Here is a 20,346-nt window from a genome sequence, read left to right as displayed (position 1 = left end):
GGAGGAGGCGGCATGATGTCACAACGCTGACGCTAGTGTGCTATTGGCTCACTGTCCCCCCCCCCCCCCGCAATGGTGTATCTTGGGGAGGAGGGCTGAGGGGGCAGATGACCCCGGCACCATTCACCTGGGTCATGTGAGAGGGGACATTTTGGCCACCCACCCTCTCTCTTCTGCCACTTGGAGGGATGGAGGAAAACTTTGTCTACTTGCCATTATTATTATTTTTGCAGGGCGGGAAGCTCTGGCTGGGGGCTGGGCATGGAATGGCTCGTGGAAATGTTCAAACACACGTGATCAAGGTCACAATTAGGCTGTATTGCTCGTGGAGATGTAATGAGGGAAGAGGTAGCATGACATCACAACCCTGATTCTAGTGTGCTTTTAGCCAGAGGTGGGATCCAGCAGGTTCTCACAGGTTCCCGAGTGTAGGTTACTAATTATTTGTGTGTGCCAAGAGGGGGTTACTAATTGGTGATTTTGCCACATGATTTTTGCCTTAGCTCCTCCTCTCAGCAGTAGTGCGCAGAACTTGAAGCAGTCTAGCAGGAGGTGCACCGGCATAAGTGGCAGCCTGCGCCTGCATGCATTCGTTTCCCACCCAAGGACCGGCGCAGCGGCTGGGTCCTTGCCACAGCCCTGCCCATGAATGCCCCGCCCCGCCCCCGTCATGCCCTGCCCAGCCCCATTGGCGTTACACCACAGTTTGAATCCCACCACCAAGGGAACCTGTTACTAAAAATTTTCGATCCCACCACTGCTTTTAGCCTGCTCTCTCCCCCTCTTCCCGTTGTCTCAAAACAAGCCTCAGCTGAGTGCAAAGTGCCTTTAACCATTGGAGCCCTAGAGAGCTGGTAACAGTGCCGCAGCAAGAAAAAAAAATTGACAGGCCCCTACCCTGGTCACCCTTATGGTGTGGTGTAGTGTAGTGGTTAAGAGCAGGTGCATTCTAATCTGGAGAACTAGGTTTGATTCCCCGGTCTGCCACTTGAGCTGTGGAGGCTTATCTGGTGAACCAGATTAGCTTGTGCACTCCAGCATATGCCAGCTGGGTGACCTTGGGCTAGTTCTGTGGAGCTCTCTCAGCCCCACCTATCTCCCAGGGTATTTGTTGGGGGGGGGGGGGGAGGGAAAGAAGATTGTAAACCCCTTTGAGTCTCCTTACAGGAGAGAAAGGGGGGATATAAATCCAAACTCTACTTCTTTTTCTTCTGGATGATATGGCCCTGGGTGGAAACAAAGCTAACCAAGGATGAACGTGACCCGATACAATGTTCGGGTCCCTGGGCTTTGTTTCAGTTGAGAGTGGCAGGTTGTAAGTCTTCTCACAAAAAGTGGCTTTCCAGCAGGGAAGACAAGGTGATAGGTGTTCTAGGAAGCAGCTCTAGGCATGAGGGGAAGCAAGGGAGAAAGGGGGGAGCTGTGTTGTGAGGGAACTGGACAGCAATGACCCTCTAGCTTTGTTTCTATTATCATCATGCCCCTGCTCACCATATAGAGAAGAGCTGCGTCTTTCTTTTACTGCAGTTCATTTAGTACAGTGATGAGACTAAGTGCCCAAATTGCAACCCAAAACCCACTTATTTATTGCAAAGTGCCAACACGACAATTTAACCTGAATACTGAGGTTTTAGTTTAGAAAAAACAGTTGGCTCTGAGGCGCATGTTACTCGGGAGTAAGCTTGGTGAAGCAACTGTGCAATGCTTCAAATGGGTGAATCATGACCCTGGGAGGGTTTACTCAGAAGCAAGCCCCATTGCAAGCAACCGCGCTTACTCCCAGGTAAAGGATCATGCCCAGGCCAGCTTAGGTGTGTGTGTGTGTGTGTGTGTGTGGAGGTGATTTTCTGCCCCCCCCCCCCCACATGATGAACTCTGTGCACGCGTGCCCACAGGAAGGGCTCTGAGTGCCACCTCTGGCACCCGTGCCATAGGTTCGCCACCGCTGATTTAGTATGCTTATGTGTTAGGCCGGGGCTGTTCATGGGAGAAGGAAAATATTTGCAAGAAAAGCACCAAATATTGCCCTCCTCCCTGCATGCAACAAACAGATTCCGTGTGCTTCCTCCCAGATGGTCCTAAATGGTGCCTGTGGCAGGAAATTGAGATGCTGTTCTCTCCCACCCACCCCACCCATCTGCTATGTGATAGAAATACGAGGACAATAAACTACATAATTGACATTTTCGTTCTTTTTAACGTTGCCTCAAAATCTGCTGCCTCAGAGAGGCCTGGGCCTAGTTCTACCACTACCCAAAATTCCTTTAATGTGTTTTTCTCTGCCCTTCCTCTAAGGAGCTCGGGATGAATCTCCTAATTTGCTTTGCATTCACAAGAACTCCTGTGAGGTAGAAGTTTAGACTATCGTATTGTTCGTTTCCAGATGTTATAGATTGTTTCATCATCCCCCGCCATCATGATGCTGGCAGGGGATGATGGAAACGGTAGTCCATAACATCTGGAGGGCCGCGAGTTTGACACCACTGGTTTAGACAGAGAGAATGACTGACTCAGTGTCATCCAAGAGATTTTGTGGGAAGTAAGAATATGACCTCGGGCCTCCCCAGCAGGGATGCCAGCCTCCAGGTGGGACCTTGAGATCCCCTGGAATTGCAGCTTATCTCCAAACTAAAGAAATCAATTCTGAATGGAAGATGAACTCTCTGGCCTTGTACCCCACCGAGGTCCCTGACCTCCCCAGGTTCCATTCCCCAAATTTCCAGCAGTTTCCCAACCTAGATGTAAAGGTTTCAATGGTGTTGATGGAAAGGGCAGCCGCCTAACCTTGAGTACATTCCACAGCCCGGGCGATGGGCCAGCTTCATCGGCGGAGACTTTATCTCTGCGCGGGAGATGAGGTCTCCGTTCCCATGGGAAGCCGGAGGGGATGGGATGACAGAGTTATAACCTGTGCTTCTGGCGGAAGTGTCATTCCTGCCACCGCTGTACTTCTGAGTTTAAGATGTTCGAATAAACGGTCTTTTCACCCCAAAGAGCCTTTATTTCGCTTCATGGAATTCTTACATTGTGGCAGGAATCTTAATTCATCTATATTCCTAGTGCAGTGGGACTTCTGGTGTTCCCGGCATGGAGAGGTTGGACGTTTCGGGGAAGGTGCGGTAGTCTCAAAGAGGTTCGACCTTTCCTCTTCTGGATCTGGAGGAACCGGAGAACGGTCTCGCTGGTGACTCTTTCCCCGGCCCTCGACATCAGCGCACGAAGTCTTTCCTTACTCCGCTGGAACGAGGGACGCGATGACCACCATGGGGACTTACATGAGTCGCTTGGGGCGCCAAGGTTCATGGATCGAAATTTCGTGGATCGGATATCTACCCGCTGTGATGGATTAAGCAAACCTCAGATGCAACCTGTCATGGAGGAGACGGGCCTGACCACCTTCATGCGGCAAACCCAGGAGTCCATTGAATCAATTCGGACTCAGATTTTGGTGATGCTCCCAAAGAACCACCGCGGGCAATAAAGCATCAGCTCCGGCCCGACACTGGGATTCAAACCTGGACAAGGTATCCGCATCGCCTTCCGATCGACTCCCCCCCGATCCCGGCCGAGGCTGCACCTGAGATGCCCCCGGGAGCCAACACCGGATGGGAATTGTAGTTACTGAACATCTGGAGAGCCGCAGGTTCCCTACCCCTGATCTAGAAAAGCAGGAAACGTGACTTGCTGTCTCTATGAATGCGCTCCAGCACAAGATCCTTCTGAGAAGAAGCCAAAAAACAAATGGCTCTATAGAGACTTGTGGCTCAGCAAATGAGATTGCGCAACACACTGAGGGTTAGGGTGACAACCTCCAGGAATCAAAACCAGAGGCGTATGGAAAGAAAATGGTGCCCAGAGACAAGCCTTCTCCGAGCGCCCCCACACACCTGGGGGCGGGGTCAAGGGAGCCCAAAGAAGACAAGGCAGCAGGACTTCCTGCTCCCTCATCACCACACATAGTATCTGGTCATGTGGTGTTTCTATTTTTGCACCCCCCCCCCCACATGGCGAGATTAGTTACTTAGGGCAGGGGGGGGGCTACCCCTCGTCCCTGAGTAGATATTACTTTACTGATAAATAACTAATCTCCAGACGACAGAGATCAGTTCCGCTAAACAAAATGGCCGCTGTGGATGGTGGACTCTGTGGCGTTATATCCTTCTGAGTCCCCTCCCCTCCCCAAGCTCTGCCCTCCCAGGCTCCGCCTTCAAATCTGTAGGAATTTCCCAACCTGGAGTTGGCAACAGAGTCTGAGGGACCGAATCAGCCTCATAGGATAGACGTATCCCCTGCTCCTGTCCGGTAGCCTCTTTTCCAACCTGCTTTGAATCTTTATCCCCGATTTCCATGCCACCTTATGCTCCAGTAGCCTTGTTGTCATGGCTGGTTGGACAAATGGCAGAGAGGCAGGGCGCCAAAAGATTCAGTGACATTTTCCCACGCTGTTCTTGGCCACTGGCACCGAATGGCCCAGACGATGTGGAAGATAATTTTGTGTGGTTGTGAAAGCAGGAGGCCAATGACTTTGCAGGAGGTATTTTGCTGTCATCTGCTCTTGCTCCCCCCCCCCCTTTGTTATCTCCTCTTTCCTCCTCTTCCAGAGCACAGTGGACAAATTAATCAAGAAAACCAACCTGGCGCTTGTGGTGGGCAGCAGCAGTTGGCGGGAGCAGTTTGTTAGTGCCGTAACTGTCAGTGCAGGTAAGAAAGGGGTTAGAGGTCACTGGGGCGGGGAGACGAGGATGGGACTTGCAGTGAAGGTTGCTGGTCTCCAGCTGGGACCAGGAGATAGGGTAGCCAACCTGCAGGTGGCTAGCAATCCCCTGGGATTACAACTGATTTCCAGATGACAAACATCAGTTTACCTGAAGAAAATGGCCGCTTTGGAAGGTGGACTCTACTGCTTTATACATTTGTGAGGTCTTTCCCAGTGGTAGGATCCAAAATTTTTAGTAACAGGTTCCCATGGTGGTGGGATTCAAACAGTGGCGTAGCACCAGTGGGGCTGGGCGGGGCACGATGGGGGCGTGGCCGGGCATTCCGGGGGCGGGGCATTAATAATTTCTCTGTTACTGTAAAAAACTCTTACTGTAAAAAAAAGTTCCTAGTTTCCAGCTGGTATCTTTCTGTCCATAATTTAAACTCATTATAGCAAGTCCTATCGTCTACTGCCAACAGAAACAACTACTTCTCCTCTAATTGACTGCCTGCAAAATACTGAATTCTTTCAAATACTTAATTTTGTTTCTCGAAATCAAAAGAAGGATACTTTCCTTAAACAAGGAACTTTACCATATTACTAAAACATGTTTTTAAAACAGCCCAACAGGGAGAATTATCCCGTTTTCTTCCTTCTCTAACCAGCCACATAGGAAACAACAGGACTTTATGATTTTTGGACCTAATGGAATTTCTAATGGAAAAGCAGACCCAGTTAGTAACCCCCTCTCGGCACACACAAATAATTAGTAACCCACTCTTGGGAACTGGTGAGAACCTGCTGGATCCCACCTCTGGTCTTTCCCCTTCCCCCCACAAATCCTCCTCAGGCTTTACCCTCAAAATCTCTAGGTATTCCCCAAACCAGAGCTGACAAACTTACCAGAAGATCTCCCAGCATTAGTACAAATGCTGTACTAATTGTAGAAAATGGCTGCTTTGGAGGATGGAAACAGATCTGTATTAACCTATAGCCGGGCCCTTAGACTTCCAGGTACTTATGCCATCATTTATACTTTCAGTATTGACACGGACCTGGATACCCAGTTGAAATGAAGTCTGCCGACCTCTTTTCTCACAGTGCGGTGGTTCTCCCTTTTCTTTTGAAATCCTGATTTGTGCTTGCACATGTTGGCTGCCATTTGTTCTTTTTAAAAATTCATAAGTAATAACTGTTTTATTTTCGTTCTAACGTTCCTAAAAACGTTCCGACACATGCACCAAGGTCAAGCAAATCAGGAATGCGGTGAAGCCCACGGAGGTGTAATAAGGGAGGAGGCGGGTATTTTGATGTCGGCAACGCTTGACGCTAGTGTGCTATTGGCTCCCTGCCCCCCCCCCCCCCCGCAATGGTGTATCTTGGGGAGGAGGGCTGAGGGGGCAGATGACCCCGGCACCATTCACCTGGGTCATGTGAGAGGGGACATTTTGGCCACCCACCCTCTCTCTTCTGCCACTTGGAGGGATGGAGGAAAACTTTGTTCATTTATTATTATTATTATTTTTGCAGGGGCGGGGGAAGTTTGGCTGGGGGCTGGGCATGGAATGGCTCGTGGAAATGTTCAAACACACGTGATCAAGGTCACAATTAGGCTGTATTGCTCGTGGAGATGTAATGAGGGAAGAGGTGGTGCAATGACACGCTAAACTCCTGATTCTAGTGTGCTTTTAGCCAGAGGTGGGATCCAGCAGGTTCCTCAAGCAGGTTCCCGAGTGTAGGTTACTAATTATTTGTAAAGCCAAGAGGGGGTTAATACACTCAGATTTTGCCACATGATTTTTGCCTTAGCTCCTCCTCTCAGTAGTGCGCAGAACTTGAAGCAGTCTAGCAGGAGGTGCACCGGCATAAGTGGCAGCCTGCGCCTGCATGCATTCGTTTCCCACCCAAGGACCGGCGCAGCGGCTGGGTCCTTGCCACAGCCCTGCCCATGAATGCCCCGCCCCGCCTCTCACATGCCCTGCTGCCCAGCCCCCCCCCATTGGCGCTACACGGACAGCCAACCTCACCACTAAGTGGAACTCCAGAAAGCACAAAATTTTTGGATCCCACCACTGCTTTTAGCCTGCTCTCTCCCCCTCTTCCCGTTGTCTCAAAACAAGCCTCAGCTGAGTGCAAAGTGCCTTTAACCATTGGAGCCCTAGAGAGCTGGTAACAGTGCCGCAGCAAGAAAAAAAAATTGACAGGCCCCTACCCTGGTCACCCTTATGGTGTGGTGTAGTGTAGTAGCAGGAGCAGAAGTACATTCTGGAATCCTGAGAACTAGGTTTGATTCCCCGGTCTGCCACTTGAGCTGTGGAGGCTTATCTGGTGAACCAGATTAGCTTGTGCACTCCAGCATATGCCAGCTGGGTGACCTTGGGCTAGTTCTGTGGAGCTCTCTCAGCCCCACCCATCTCCCAGGGTATTTGTTGGGGGGGGGGGGGAGGGAAAGAAGATTGTAAACCCCTTTGAGTCTCCTTACAGGAGAGAAAGGGGGGATATAAATCCAAACTCTACTTCTTTTTCTTCTGGATGATATGGCCCTGGGTGGAAACAAAGCTAACCAAGGATGAACGTGACCCGATACAATGTTCGGGTCCCTGGGCTTTGTTTCAGTTGAGAGTGGCAGGTTGTAAGTCTTCTCATAAAAAGTGGCTTTCCAGCAGGGAAGACAAGGTGATAGGTGCTCCCAGGAAGCTTCCAGGCAAGGAGAGGGAAGCAAGGGAGAAAGGGGGGAGCTGTGTTGTGAGGGAACTGGACAGCAATGACCCTCTAGCTTTGTTTCTATTATCATCATGCCCCTGCTCACCATATAGAGAAGAGCTGCGTCTTTCTTTTACTGCAGTTCATTTAGTACAGTGATGAGACTAAGTGCCCAAATTGCAACCCAAAACCCACTTCTATTTGGACAGTGCAAAGCGCCAACACGCATACCCTAACCTTATAAATACTGAGGTTTTAGTTTAGAAAAAACAGTTGGCTCTGAGGCGCATGTTACTCGGGAGTAAGCTTGGTGAAGCAACTGTGCAATGCTTCAAATGGGTGAATCATGACCCTGGGAGGGTTTACTCAGAAGCAAGCCCCACGTAAGCAACCGCCGGGCTTTTACCTCTGCGTAAAGGATCATGCCCAGGCCGTTTTAGGTGGGTGCGTGAGTGTGCATCTGTGGGGGGGGGGTTTTTTTTCCCCCGCCCCCCCCCCATTATTATGATGACCTCTGTACGCGCGTGCCTTTCACAGTGGAGGGTTTCTGAGTGCAACCTTTGGCACCCGTGCTGGTAGGTCTTCGCCACCGCTGGATTTGGGGTATGCGTATGCGCGGCCGCCCGCGGTTCATGGGAGTTGGTACGCCATTTGCAAGAAAAGCACCAAATATTGCCCTCCTCCCTGCATGCAACAAACAGATTCCGTGTGCTTCCTCCCATAACCAAAATGGCGCCTGTGGTATGGAAACTGAGATGCTTAAAGTTCTCTCCCACCCACTCCGCATCATCTGGCATGTGTGTGATAGAAATACGATGACAATAAACGCGCTACCGAATTGACATTTTCGTTCTTTTTAACGTTGCCTCAAAATCTGCTGCCTCAGAGAGGCCTGGGCCTAGTTCTACCACTACCCAAAATTCCTTTAATGTGTTTTTCTCTGCCCTTCCTCTAAGGAGCTCGGGATGAATCTCCCACTCTCTGTTTTATCTTCACAAGAACCCTGTGAGGTAGTTTAGACCACTGGTGTCAAACTCGCGGCCCTCCAGATGTTATGGACTACAGTTCCCATCATCCCCCGCCATCATGATGCTGGCTGGGGATGATGGAAACGGTAGTCCATAACATCTGGAGGGCCGCGAGCTTGATAAATTAATTAATACAGAGAGAGGTTTGACTAATCTGGTACAGTGTCGGGCAAGAGATTTTGTGGGAAGTAAGAATATGACCTCGGGCCTCCCCAGCAGGGATGCCAGCCTCCAGGTGGGACCTTGAGATCCCCTGGAATTGCAGCTTATCTCCAAACTAAAGAAATCAATTCTGAATGGAAGATGAACTCTCTGGCCTTGTACCCCACCGAGGTCCCTGACCTCCCCAGGTTCCATTCCCCAAATTTCCAGCAGTTTCCCAACCTAGACCTGGCAACCTGCCCCCCATCTCCCACTGGTGGCTGTGGGGATCTGGCAACCCTATTCCTCAGACCTATTCCAAAAGGATCTGGCTAACCATATAAGCAGAAGTAGAGAATCAAAGCACTGTGAAGTGTGGGGGACATCCTGCCCCCCAGAATGGCCCCGCTGGAACACCCTCACCCAAAGAACCACCACCTCCCCTCAATAATCACCTCAAACCGTGTTTTAAAGTGTTAAGCTGGAATAGGGATACCTCCCAGCCTCCCTCTTCTTTACCCACTGCCAGTCAGCAAGGCGGTACTGAAAAATTATGTTGCCACGATGCCACTTCTATCAGATACTTGGAAATGATACTGTGTTGCTGTCATGAAGCTCTAGGAGTTGACCAAAACTCTGTGGTAAAAACACAGGCCCGCACATGCAAAATAATGTGTTTTCAAACCACTTTCACAACTGGATTTTGCCATTCCGCACAGCTTCAAAGAGCACTGAAAGCAGTTTGAAAGTGCATTATTCTGCATGTGCGGAATGAGCCATAGTGTTGGCCAAATCCTAGAGTGTAACGCCAGCTTGATGACATCACTTCCATGCTTTAACCATTGATGCAACTGGTGACAAATAAAATTAGACTAGCCATGTTGGTTTACTTTGTATATCTGTGCTGTTCCCCACAGGTGACGATGAAGACGACGACTCAGGCGAAGAGCGCCTCCCCTCCTGCTTTGACTACATCATGCACTTCCTGACGGTTTTCTGGAAAGTTCTCTTTGCCTTTGTGCCACCCACTGAATACTGGTGCGGCTGGGCCTGCTTCTTTGTCTCGATCTGTCTTATCGGGGTGCTCACCGCCCTCACGGGGGATCTGGCCGCCCACTTCGGCTGCACCGTCGGTCTCAAAGACTCCGTCACAGCGGTGGTTTTTGTCGCGCTGGGCACCTCTGTGCCTGGTTAGTGAGAGGACGGGTGGGAATCAAGGGCAAGGATGGCGTACAAAAATAAAGCAAGATGTGAGCAAGGGAGGCTGGTCCAGTCACAGAGAACGAGGGTTTGAGACCAGGTTCCAAATGAGCCCAGCTCTAGTTGTCCCCCACCTGCTAGGATTACAAGCGAGGAGTGAGGCTTTTCCTGGCATGGAGATACTTTGGCAGGAAATCTTTTACTCGCTCGTTTTCTGTGCCAGCAACAAAAGGCAGGAAATGGTAGCAGCGGCAATTAACATAAAAATTGCCTTATGGTGTCCGGCCAACTATTCAGCGTTGCACTCACACAGAGGCCACTCAGATGCCTTTGGAAGTCCTTGGGCAGGGTGTGAAAAACCCTGTCTTACCTGGCATACTATATTGAGCAGTAAACGCGCTCTCTACATGATGTTTCCACTTGTATTTGTCCAGTGAGGTGTAGTGGTTAAGAGCGGGTTTGATTCTCCTCCCCTCTGCTTGAGCGGCGGACTCTTATTTGGTGAACTGATTTGTTTCTCCGCTCCTACACATGAAACCTGCTGGGTGACCTTGGCCCAGTCACAGTTCTCTCAGAACTCTCTCAGCCCCACCTCCCTCACAAGGTGCCTGTTGTGGAGAGAGGAAGGGAAAGGAGCTTGTAAGTCCCTTTGAGACTTCTTAACAGGAAAGAAAGGGAGGTATTAATGCAGACTCGTCTTCTAAACTCGCTGCCTCATCCTGTCAGTGATCTTTGTCTCAGACATTCTTACATGGCAGCCATGTATGTTAGAAGGCTGGACCAGTTGTACTATCCTCCCAAGAATCTATGAGAGTTGAATGTAAGAAGAGTCCTGCTGGATCCCAGCAGTGGTCAATCTTGCCCAGCATGCTCTTTCTCTAACCCAAGGGCAAAGAAAGATGGCATCGAGGCTGAAGTGTGTCCTCTGATACTTCCTCCTAGCTCAGTGGTGGCGAACCTATGGCACGGGTGCCAGAGGTGGCACTCAGAGCCTGCTCTGTGGGCACACGTGCACAGAGTTCATCATGTGGGGGGGAAATAGCCCCTCCACACACACACACATCTAGGCTGGCCTGGGCCGCTGGACTTGATGTGCATTCACCACAGCGAGCAGGGAGGACTCAGCTGGTGGGCCTGGTGCCTGTGCTCCAGGTGGCTGCTACCTGAGGTGGGGGTGGGGGGAAGAGGCGGCAGAGATGCTAGACAGGTGCAGAGCGGCACATGTGGGACTTGCTGGAGGCTACAGCAGGCTGGCCCCTGCTTGAGGGGGTTATTCAGGTTAAATTGCCGTGTTGGCACTTTGTGATAAATAAGTGGGTTTTGGGTTGCAATTTGGGTACTCGGTCTCGAAAAGGTTCGCCATCACTGTCCTAGCTAGGAGATGCCCACGCTGAGGTGGTAAATTCCTGGAGATGTAGGGGTGGGGCTTAGGAAGGATTGAGTTTGGGACCTCAGTGGGGTACAATGTCCTAGAGCAGTGGTTCTCAACCTGTGGATCGGGACCCCTTTAGGTGAACGCCACTTTCACAGGTTGGGCTCGCCTTTTAAGACCTCTGCACCAAGTGTTCCCCTCCACTTCGTGTAAAATGGGATAAAATGTTAGGCTGGGGTCAGCACAACATGAGCGAACTGCATTGAAGCGTCAGCGGCATTAGGAAGGTTGAGAACCACTCGTCCTAGTGAGTTCACTTCCAAAGCAGCCTATTCGCTTTCTCTCTCTTTGAAAAATGGAAAATGGGATTCTAGCAAGCACACCCATGCACTTTTTAGGGTTACGGCGTTTCTCTTGTAGCTTCTCCTTCACACCAATTCTGCCTGGTGGTGGAAAGTGCCCTCGAGTTGCAACTGATTTATGGTGAGTCTGTCGGGTTTTCAAGACAAGATACGTTCAGAGGTGGTTTGCCGTTGCCTGTCTCTGTGCTGCAGCCCGGGACTTCCTTGGTGGTGTGCCATTAAAATACTAATCAAGGCTGACCCTGCTTAGCTTCTGAGACCTGACCAGATCTGTGAGCCATCCAGGTCAAGGCTCAGTTCTACTTACTTGTGCATTAACATGGTAGTTTGCTTGTTTGCATTAAACACGTCAGAGGTGCTTCAGGATTGCAAAAGCTGAAAAGGGAATGCATTTCAGGTCTCATTTTATTTCCCACTTTTCTGTGTGCCATAATGCATTTCACCTCTTAACCTTCTCTTCACCTAACTTAACATATCCAGCTCCTTAAGTCTCTCCTCCTAGAGCATGGATGGTAAAAGGTCTGGAATCCATGCCCTACAAGGAGAGACTGAGGGAGCTGGGGATGTTTAGCTTGGTGAAGAGAAGGTTAAAAGGTGACATGATAGCCCTGTTTAGATACTTGAAGGGATGTCATGTTGGTGAGGGAGCAAGCTTGTTTTCTGCTGCTCCAGAGACTAGGACCAGGAGTAATAGGTTCAAGGGGAAGGAAAAGAGATTCCACCTAAACATCAGGAAAAACTTCTTGACAGTGAGGGCTGTTCAACAGTGGAATGCACTACCTCGGAGTGTGGTGGAGTCTGCTTCTTTGGATGTTTTTAAAGAGAGGCTGGATGGCCATCTGACAGGAGTGCTTTGATTGTGTGTTCCTACATTGCAGGGGTTGGACTTGATGGCCCTTGGGGTCTCTCCCAACTCTATGATATCTCTTTTTATTTCCCACTTTTCTGTGTGCCATAACACTGCACAATTCAATCAAACTTCAAAGATGGGGAAATGGTGGGGAGAGCCGAGGACCCTGTAGGATGGAAAATAAGTATGCACTATGGCAGGTAGCTTGTGCCTGCCCTGGGACCAGATCCAGATAAAGGCCAGAACTCCCCAGATGCTTATTAGATGCACCCCTTTCTCCAACGCACACAGCTGACAATGGGCTTTTGAAAATTCCATCTCCGCGATAGCTATTTAGGATGCGCACCAGAGCTCGGGGCCAGCCTTGGGTACATATTCATGAACTGGATGAAAGAGCAGAAAATTTAACTTCTTGAACATGTGACTGACAAAGCCGGTGGCTGGAGGCGGGGAGAAGCCATTGTGTTTAACCGGCAGTCTGGAGAACCGGATTAGAAACCAGAAAGCGCTTTCAGTAGGTTGGTGGAGAAATAGCGATAAGACTCAGGCAGCTGTATATGTAAAAAGTTAACCTCCTAAAGTGCTGAAAGGACAACATTCATATATTACAGGGTGGAGAGTGAAAGGATTTAGAGAGGTTTGAGTGACAGGTTGCTGAATGGGATGATGTAGCTACAGTGGCGAAGCCACAAGGGGTGCGGGGGGTGCGCCATGCACCGGGCGCACGCCTGGGGGTGCGGAAGATCACCCCCAGGTCCCTCCCTCCTCTCGCTGGAAAGCTTCATACTCTTTCACATACTTACTTTAGTTCCTTTATTTTAAAATTCTTGAACTTTTTCAGGCTGCAAAAGGCCTGTTCGCAGTAAAAACGGCCTGAGGAACTATAGTTCCCAGGAGACTTTGAGGCTCACAAGGTCTCCTGGGAAGTGTAGTTCCCATCAGGCCATTTTTACTGCGAACAGGCTTTTTTGCGGCCTGAAAAAGTTCAAGAAAAAGGAAAGGAACTAAGGTAAGTGTGGGAAAGAGGGTGCCGTTGGGGGCCATGGGGGGCAGAAAATATAGAATGCGCATCGCTTCAGCGAGGCTTGCCCAGCTACACCTTCTGTGTAGCTATGCGGTGGTTGAGGAAAGTCCCTTCCCGTGACATTGCAGGTAGACACGCACTTTCAATCCACTTTCAATGCACTTTGAAGCTGGATTTTACTGTGCGGGATAACAAAATCCACTTTAAAGCAATTGTGCAAGTGGATTGAATGTGTATTATTCTGCCTGTGCGGAAGAGACCAAAGAGATGGCAGACAGTGTTTTTAAAAAGGCATTTGGTGGCTGATTCTTTCCTGTGATGGAGCCTGTTCTGTTAAATGTATAGAATGGGTGCATGGACAAAGCCAGGACAGATGACCAAAAAATGCAGAATGGTTGGGGTGAAAAGGCTGCTTAAATGCAAGAAGCCCTCCATAAGGTTGGCAATTCCTGGTTGGGAAATTTCTGGAGACCTGGGGGCAGAGTCTGGGGAGGGTAGAAATTGGGGAGGGGGCTCAGTGAGAGCCAGCGTGGTGTAGTGGTTGAGAGCAGGTGGATTCTAATCTGGAGAACCGGTTTGATTCCCCACTCCTCCAACTGAGTGGCAGAGGCTGATCTGGTGAACCAGATGTGTTTCCGCACTCCTACATTCCTGCTGGGTGACCTTGGGCTAGTCACAGTTCTCTCAGAACTCTCTCAGCCCCGCCTACCTCACAAGGTGTCTGCTGTGGGGAGAGGAAGGGAGAGGAGTTTGTTAGCCACCTTGAGTCTCCTTACAGGAGAGGAAGGTGGGGTAAAAATCCAAATGCTGCTGCTTCTTCAGAAGGGAATCAATTCCATAGAGTCTGCCATCCATTGGTGGCGTTTTCTCCCAGGGACCCGATTTCTGGTCCGGAAATCGGTCATAATTCTGGGGGAATGCCAGGCCCCTCATGGAGTCTGGCAGCTCGACTAAACTGATCGAACTTGGTTATATTCATTGAGGTTTAAATCAAGGGAAAAAAATCTTTTCTGACCCATCTCTGGTACCAAGCCAACCACGGACCACTTTATCGCAGGCATTTCAAGACCTTTGGACTTCTCTGTTCGTAATTTCCCCCACTAGTTTATGTAGCCATCTGCCCACTAAGGATAACACTTCATGCATCCGGCAAAGAGTAATCCATGAAAGTTTCTACCACAGTAAATCTGCTAGCAGACGGTGGCACCTGAAGGCAGTGGGATCTCTCAGAAGAAACAAGAGAGGAAGTTCTAGGGCTGATTTACAATTTTAAAAGCTCTCAAGTCATTGGAACTGGATGGCGTTCGGCAAATGTTCTTCAGGGCTTAGATGCGACGTTGTTGATCTCCATTGTTGATCTCCTAGCAATTGGCCTAGATATTATCATATGTAACACTGATTTCAGGAGGGAGGGGGGAGAAATCCACAAGAGATCCAGGAAATTACAGGCTCCTTAGTTGAATGTTTGTTCCAATTTGATCAATGGGTACTTTTATTAAACGTTGGCTTATTTAGCAGATGGAGGAACAAGGCCTGCTGAGGGAAAATCAGCATGGAGTACAGCTGAGGGAGTCCCGCCTCACCAACCTTTTGGAGTTAATCGTTTGAGTGGTTTGACGAGACATATTGGCGAGAGTGATCTGGTAGATGTTAGATTTGAAAAGGCTTCTAACCAAGTTCCTCACCAAAGGCTCTTGAGCAAACTGAACAGATAAGAGGACATGTCCTTTCATGGATTAGAAACTGGTTAACCAACAAGAAACAGGGAGTGAGAATAAACTAGGGTTGCCAATTCTGGGTTGGAAGGTTGAAATCAGTTGAAATCCCAGGAAGAAGAGGAGTTTGGATTTTTTTACCCTGCCTTTCTCTCCTGTAAGGAGACTCATAGGGGCTTGCAAACTACTTTTTACCTTCCCGTCCCCTCAACAGGCAGCTGGTGGTGCTGAGAGAGTCCTGGGAGAACCATGACTGGCCCATGGTCACCCAGCAGTGGAGGAGCGGGGAAACAAATCTGGTTCACCAGATAAAACTCCACTTTATCTCCCTTTCCTATAATACTGGAATTCAGGAGCACTCAGAGAAGCCAATGGGAATCGGATTCAAAATCGACAAAAAGTGCTTTATTATTCAATTAGAAGCTGTGAGGTTCAGTGTGGGCATAGTGATGGCAGTGCGCATAGATGGCTTTGAAAGGGGATTAGGCAAATTCATGGAGACATCCAGCAATGGGTATTAGAGATGACTGAATGGAATTCCATACTCAGAGGCGGAAATCCTCTGTGATACAGAACAGCAGCAGAAAGATACTCCAGCGTTTGTGCCTTGCCAGTAGGCCTTCGGAGGGTAGGAGGTTGGACACTCTGCGTAGAAAGGTGCTGAATGAGTGGTATGATGGGTCTAATCCAGCGTAGCAGTTCTTCTGGCCTTGCATAGCTTCTGGAGAAAGAATTGGGGCGTTCACAAGCATACCCTTCATTTCAAATGTGAAATGCAAGGGGGTGGACTCCCCAATACCTATACTGTGGAACCTCGGTTTTCGTTGGTAATCTGTCTGAAAAGAAGCGATGAAAACCGAAACCGATGAAAACTGAGGCAAACTTTTCCATAGGAATCAATGTAAATCCAATTAATCCATTCTAGGCACTCCAAAAAAAATACCAAAAACACATTTTTTGGTGAATAAACATAGTGCTAAAAACAGTAACAAACAATGGGCCTTTCCCCACTTCTCCTGCTGCCGCCGTCGCTGCCTGCTGCTCTGAGCGCGCGGCATCCTTAGCGCGCATAGCCTGGCGTTCCCTAATGCACCTAATTCTCGCACTCTGCGCTGGGCGTAACATCCAAAGGCGCTGTCGCCAGCTTAGCCAGCCAGGGATGCCACGCGAAGACTGAGCTGGCTTAAGAGCCGGGTGAGTCTCGGGGCGGCTGGGCGCTTGCTGTCCGCCCCTGACATGGGGAGTGCAGTGGGACCCCGCGCTACTTGCGGAGAGTAACGCGGGGCTTAAGGTAAGTGGGGAAAGGGCCAATAACACTAGGACCAGCTTCAGAGCCAGTGGACCAATGTTGCACCAGAAAGCTGTCCAAAGAGGTCTGTTTTTGATGCCTCTTCAAGATTTGTCTGAAATGGGGCAAGACATTGTCATTAAACAAGTTGCAGAAACAGCCTGCAACAGCTTTGTCCGGGTGATTTTTCTCCACAAACCCCTGCACCTTACTGCAAATCAATGAAAACAGAGGCAAATCGATGAAAACTGAGGCAAATTTTTCACTGAAAAAATAGATGAAAACCGAAACCGATGAAAACCGAAGGCAATGAAAACCGAGGTTCCACTGTATGTGTTGAGAAATAGAGATCAGCAGAAGTTGGGCAGGGAAAGGCCCAGATTGCTTCACCTTGGATGGTAAAAAAAGAAGTACATTTCCAGATCCTTTAATCACATTGTCATTAACTAGGGTTGGGAAATACCAGGAAATGTAACAGGAGGAGTCTGAGGAGGGCTAGGTTTGGGGAGGGGAGAGGCCTCAGTGGTATATAATGCCATAAAGTCCACTCTCCAAATTTGCTATTCTCTTCAGCGGGATGACTCACTGTTGCCTGGCGATCTGGGAAATCTACAGGGCCCACCTGGAGGCTGGCAACCCTGTAACTAACCTAGGGTGATTCTGCACAGGCAAAATAGAACGGGTTAAGGATGTGAAAAAAGTGTTATGGAGAAGTTCCCACAGATCAATCCCCACCCCTCCATCCCACACACACACACACACACACCAGGGTCGTTTTCCCACTTACCATCTGCTGCGCGCTGCTACATTTCCTTCTACCAAAGTAGTTTAGGGTCCCCTGGTCACTTCTACTTACCGGGCGCGGCGATGAACGCTGAGCTACCCTCGGGACGCTAGCCGCCTTTCGCGCCTCAGCGCCAGTGTCAGGTTACCCCCTGGCGCTCCTCAAAACAGTGAGGGGTCGTGGGGAAGCCCGGGAGTGCACCAGAAATGACGCAAGCTGAGAGTAGCGCGCAGCAAAGGGTGGTCATGGTAAGTGGGGAAACGACCCAGGTTTCTAACGCGTTTTATTTTGCTGAACCCGGGTTAAATTAAAGTCACTAAATTAGCAACTTTTTCCCTTTTAACCCGGGTTTCACACACTTCCTGCTTGCCTGTGTGAACTACAGCAAGCAGGAAGTGTTCTATCCCCCCCCCCCCTTCTGTCCACCATTATGGTGGATTCTGTAGGCAGCCACCATTAGAGTGGATTCTCTAGGCAGCCGCCATTTTGTTCTGGTATGTTTGTGGGAGATTCTTGGGTGGGGGTGATTTTTGGATGCATGTTTTGCAGGGAAGCAAAGAGTTTCCTGTGTGAAACATCCCGCATCCTGTCGCTGGGCTCCCAGTGATCCTGCATAGCCTCTGCACCTGCTATGCGAACAGTGAGAGAAACAACATTGGTTGATTTAACCCGCTTGTGTTGCCTGTGCAGAAAGGGCCTCAGAGAGGCATTTCCCTGACCTGGGCTCTCCCTGACCTGGGCTCTCAGAAGCCAAGCAAGGTGCATTCTGGGAAGTCCAGGGTTGCTATGCAAAGGCAGGCAATGGTAAACCATCTCTGAATGTCTTGAAAACCCCACCAGGCATTGCAATAAGTCAGATGTGACTTGATGGCAAAACAAAAGGGGGAGGGAGGACAGAGAGGTATTTATAATGACCATCAGAGGAAAGTTGGATGATCTCCTTCCAGCCGTCTGTTCTTACCAACTCTCTTTTCTTTTTCTGCACAGATACCTTCGCTAGCAAAGTGGCCGCCATCCAAGACCAGTACGCTGATGCCTCAATCGGCAACGTGACGGGAAGCAACGCTGTCAACGTCTTCCTGGGGATCGGGGTGGCCTGGTCCATCGCCGCCGTCTACTGGGCCTCCAAAGGCAAGCCGTTCAAAGTCCAGCCAGGCACTCTGGCCTTCTCGGTCACCCTCTTTACCATCTTTGCCTTCATCAGCATTGCCGTGCTGCTGTACCGGCGCCGGGCCCCCGTCGGCGGAGAACTGGGAGGGCCCCGAACCCCCAAAACCCTCGCCACGCTTCTCTTCGTTACCCTGTGGTTGGTCTACATCCTTCTGGCTTCTCTGGAGGCCTACTGCCACATTGAAGGGTTCTAGGCGACAAGACCGGACTGGGTAGATTTGTTTGTGGGCTTGGCCCGGGGGGGAGATCCCTGAGTCGGGAGCCCCTCTTCCCCTACCAAACGGGGGGAACCTCTTTACTGCTGGTACTGTCAGGGAAGGACTTTGCCAGATACCTAGACAGTAGCCGGTGGCATAGCACTGATTAAGGCGGCTCTGAGCCCGGTGTAACACACACAGGCCAGGGTCAAAACACTAGCCAGTTGTTAAAGTCTCTGTCCTGTGACTTACAGATCTCCCTTCGGGGGAGGGGGAAAACAATACATCTCCTGTTGCTTCCAAAACTGATGTGGGAGGCCCCCATCCACTTTTGGAGGACACCAGCTTCTGGGGCACATATGGGGCACAACGGACTCAGCCAGGGATGGCCCAGGGTCCAGTCTCTTCTCCCCCGCCGTCCTGGGCAGATGAAGAGTTTGTGAACACAAGCACCTCTCTCGGCTCTCGCCACCCCTTCAAACGGGCAATGCTTGGATTGGAGGGGGGGCTTATTAAGTCAGATCCCTCCCCCTCCCCGAGATCTGGTTGTTCACATGCCACAGCGGGAGGCCGGAGCTATTTTCCTTACGGACTTTGCATGTCTAGGGATGAAGCCGAAGGTAGTCCAATCCTTACTGCTCCAGCCCAAGTAATTCAGAAAAGGGAGGGGGGGGCTAATGGGAATAGCATGTAAGGGGTGGGTGGGAGAGATGGGTCCCACCCTCCATGTGTCCTCTTTCAAGCACAGTCAAGTCCCTCGAGAAGGTACACTCGTACAGAATCCCAAAACAGCACAAATCTCAAGCAGCAAAAAAGAGGGGGAAAGTTGTGAATCGGCTGCTCTTTCGCCCTCCACCCCGTCCTGAACGTCCCCCCCCCTTCCCCCACATCGCCATTTCCTCCTGTACAGAACCCAGATTTCTATTTAGTTGAGCTTTATTTTACTTACGAGAAAGAAAACACAAATTTTATTTTATTTTTGTTGAAAGGAAAAGGGGGAGGGGAAAAGCTCCTCCGACACCCATTCACTCGTCTCCCCTTTCCCTGTCCCTTAATGTTAACTCCCGCTCCGCTCCTGACCGGAGCCCGCTGTGTGCGGCCCGTCCCTTCGACTCCCCCCCCCTCCAAATGGGGGGAGGGGTATTGGTGCATCCCACATCCTAGTTTGCATGGTGAACCCTGGACCCCCAACCCACTTGGTCCCCCGTGTCTGTAAGTCACTCTGTGTCCAACGCTTGGCCATGCCTGTTTGTCTTTTTGCCAGTGCCTGCCAGCCTCCTGCCTGCTCTCTGTCGTCCTCTCCCACGTACACTCTCTGCGTCCAAATGCCTGTGTTACTTTGGAAATGTTGTGTGTGTGCGTGCGTGCGTTTTTTAAAAAGTTATTTAAAAACTTGCTGGAGAAAGTTGTGTTTCTTTTTTTTTAAAAAGAAGACCCCAGTCTTCTCTAGAAGAAGAGAGAAGAGTTTGGATTTATAGCCCCCTTTTCTCTACGTCCGTGTCTCCTCAAAGCAGCTTATAATCGCCTTCCCACAGTAGACACCTTGTGAAGTCGGCGGGGCTGAGAGAGTTCCGGGAGAACTGTGACCTGCCCAAGGTCACCCAGCAGGCTTCATGTTGGAGGAATGTGGAAACAAACCCGGTTCACCAGGTTAGAACAGTGGTGGGATCCAAAAATTTTAGTAACAGGTTCCCTCGCCAGCCCCCCCCTCAGCAAAGGGGGCAGAGGCGTACCTAGGCAAACCTGAGCCCTGGGCAAAACCTGAGTTGGATGCCCCCCCCATGGGCAGCCACCCCACCACGACCCCCCCAAA

The 20,346-nt window shown here is 50.2% G+C and overlaps 1 protein-coding gene across 1 annotated transcript in view; it reads left to right on the top strand.

Moving 5' to 3' along the window:
- The window catches only part of LOC125441603 (sodium/calcium exchanger 1-like), a 61,616-nt gene extending 41,688 nt beyond the window's left edge, over positions 1–19,928 (top strand). Inside the window, exons 6-7 of the mRNA XM_048512243.1 lie at positions 9,489–9,761; positions 18,154–19,928. Coding sequence (XP_048368200.1) covers positions 9,489–9,761; positions 18,154–18,530 — 650 coding nt within the window. The 3' untranslated portion in view covers positions 18,531–19,928. The remainder of the gene's footprint in view (positions 1–9,488; positions 9,762–18,153) is intronic.
- The last annotated feature ends 418 nt before the right edge of the window (positions 19,929–20,346 follow it).

The sequence above is a fragment of the Sphaerodactylus townsendi genome, linkage group LG01, assembly GCF_021028975.2.
Source record: "Sphaerodactylus townsendi isolate TG3544 linkage group LG01, MPM_Stown_v2.3, whole genome shotgun sequence".
NCBI lineage: Eukaryota > Metazoa > Chordata > Lepidosauria > Squamata > Sphaerodactylidae > Sphaerodactylus > Sphaerodactylus townsendi.
This window is presented reverse-complemented; position numbering and strand designations above follow the sequence as displayed.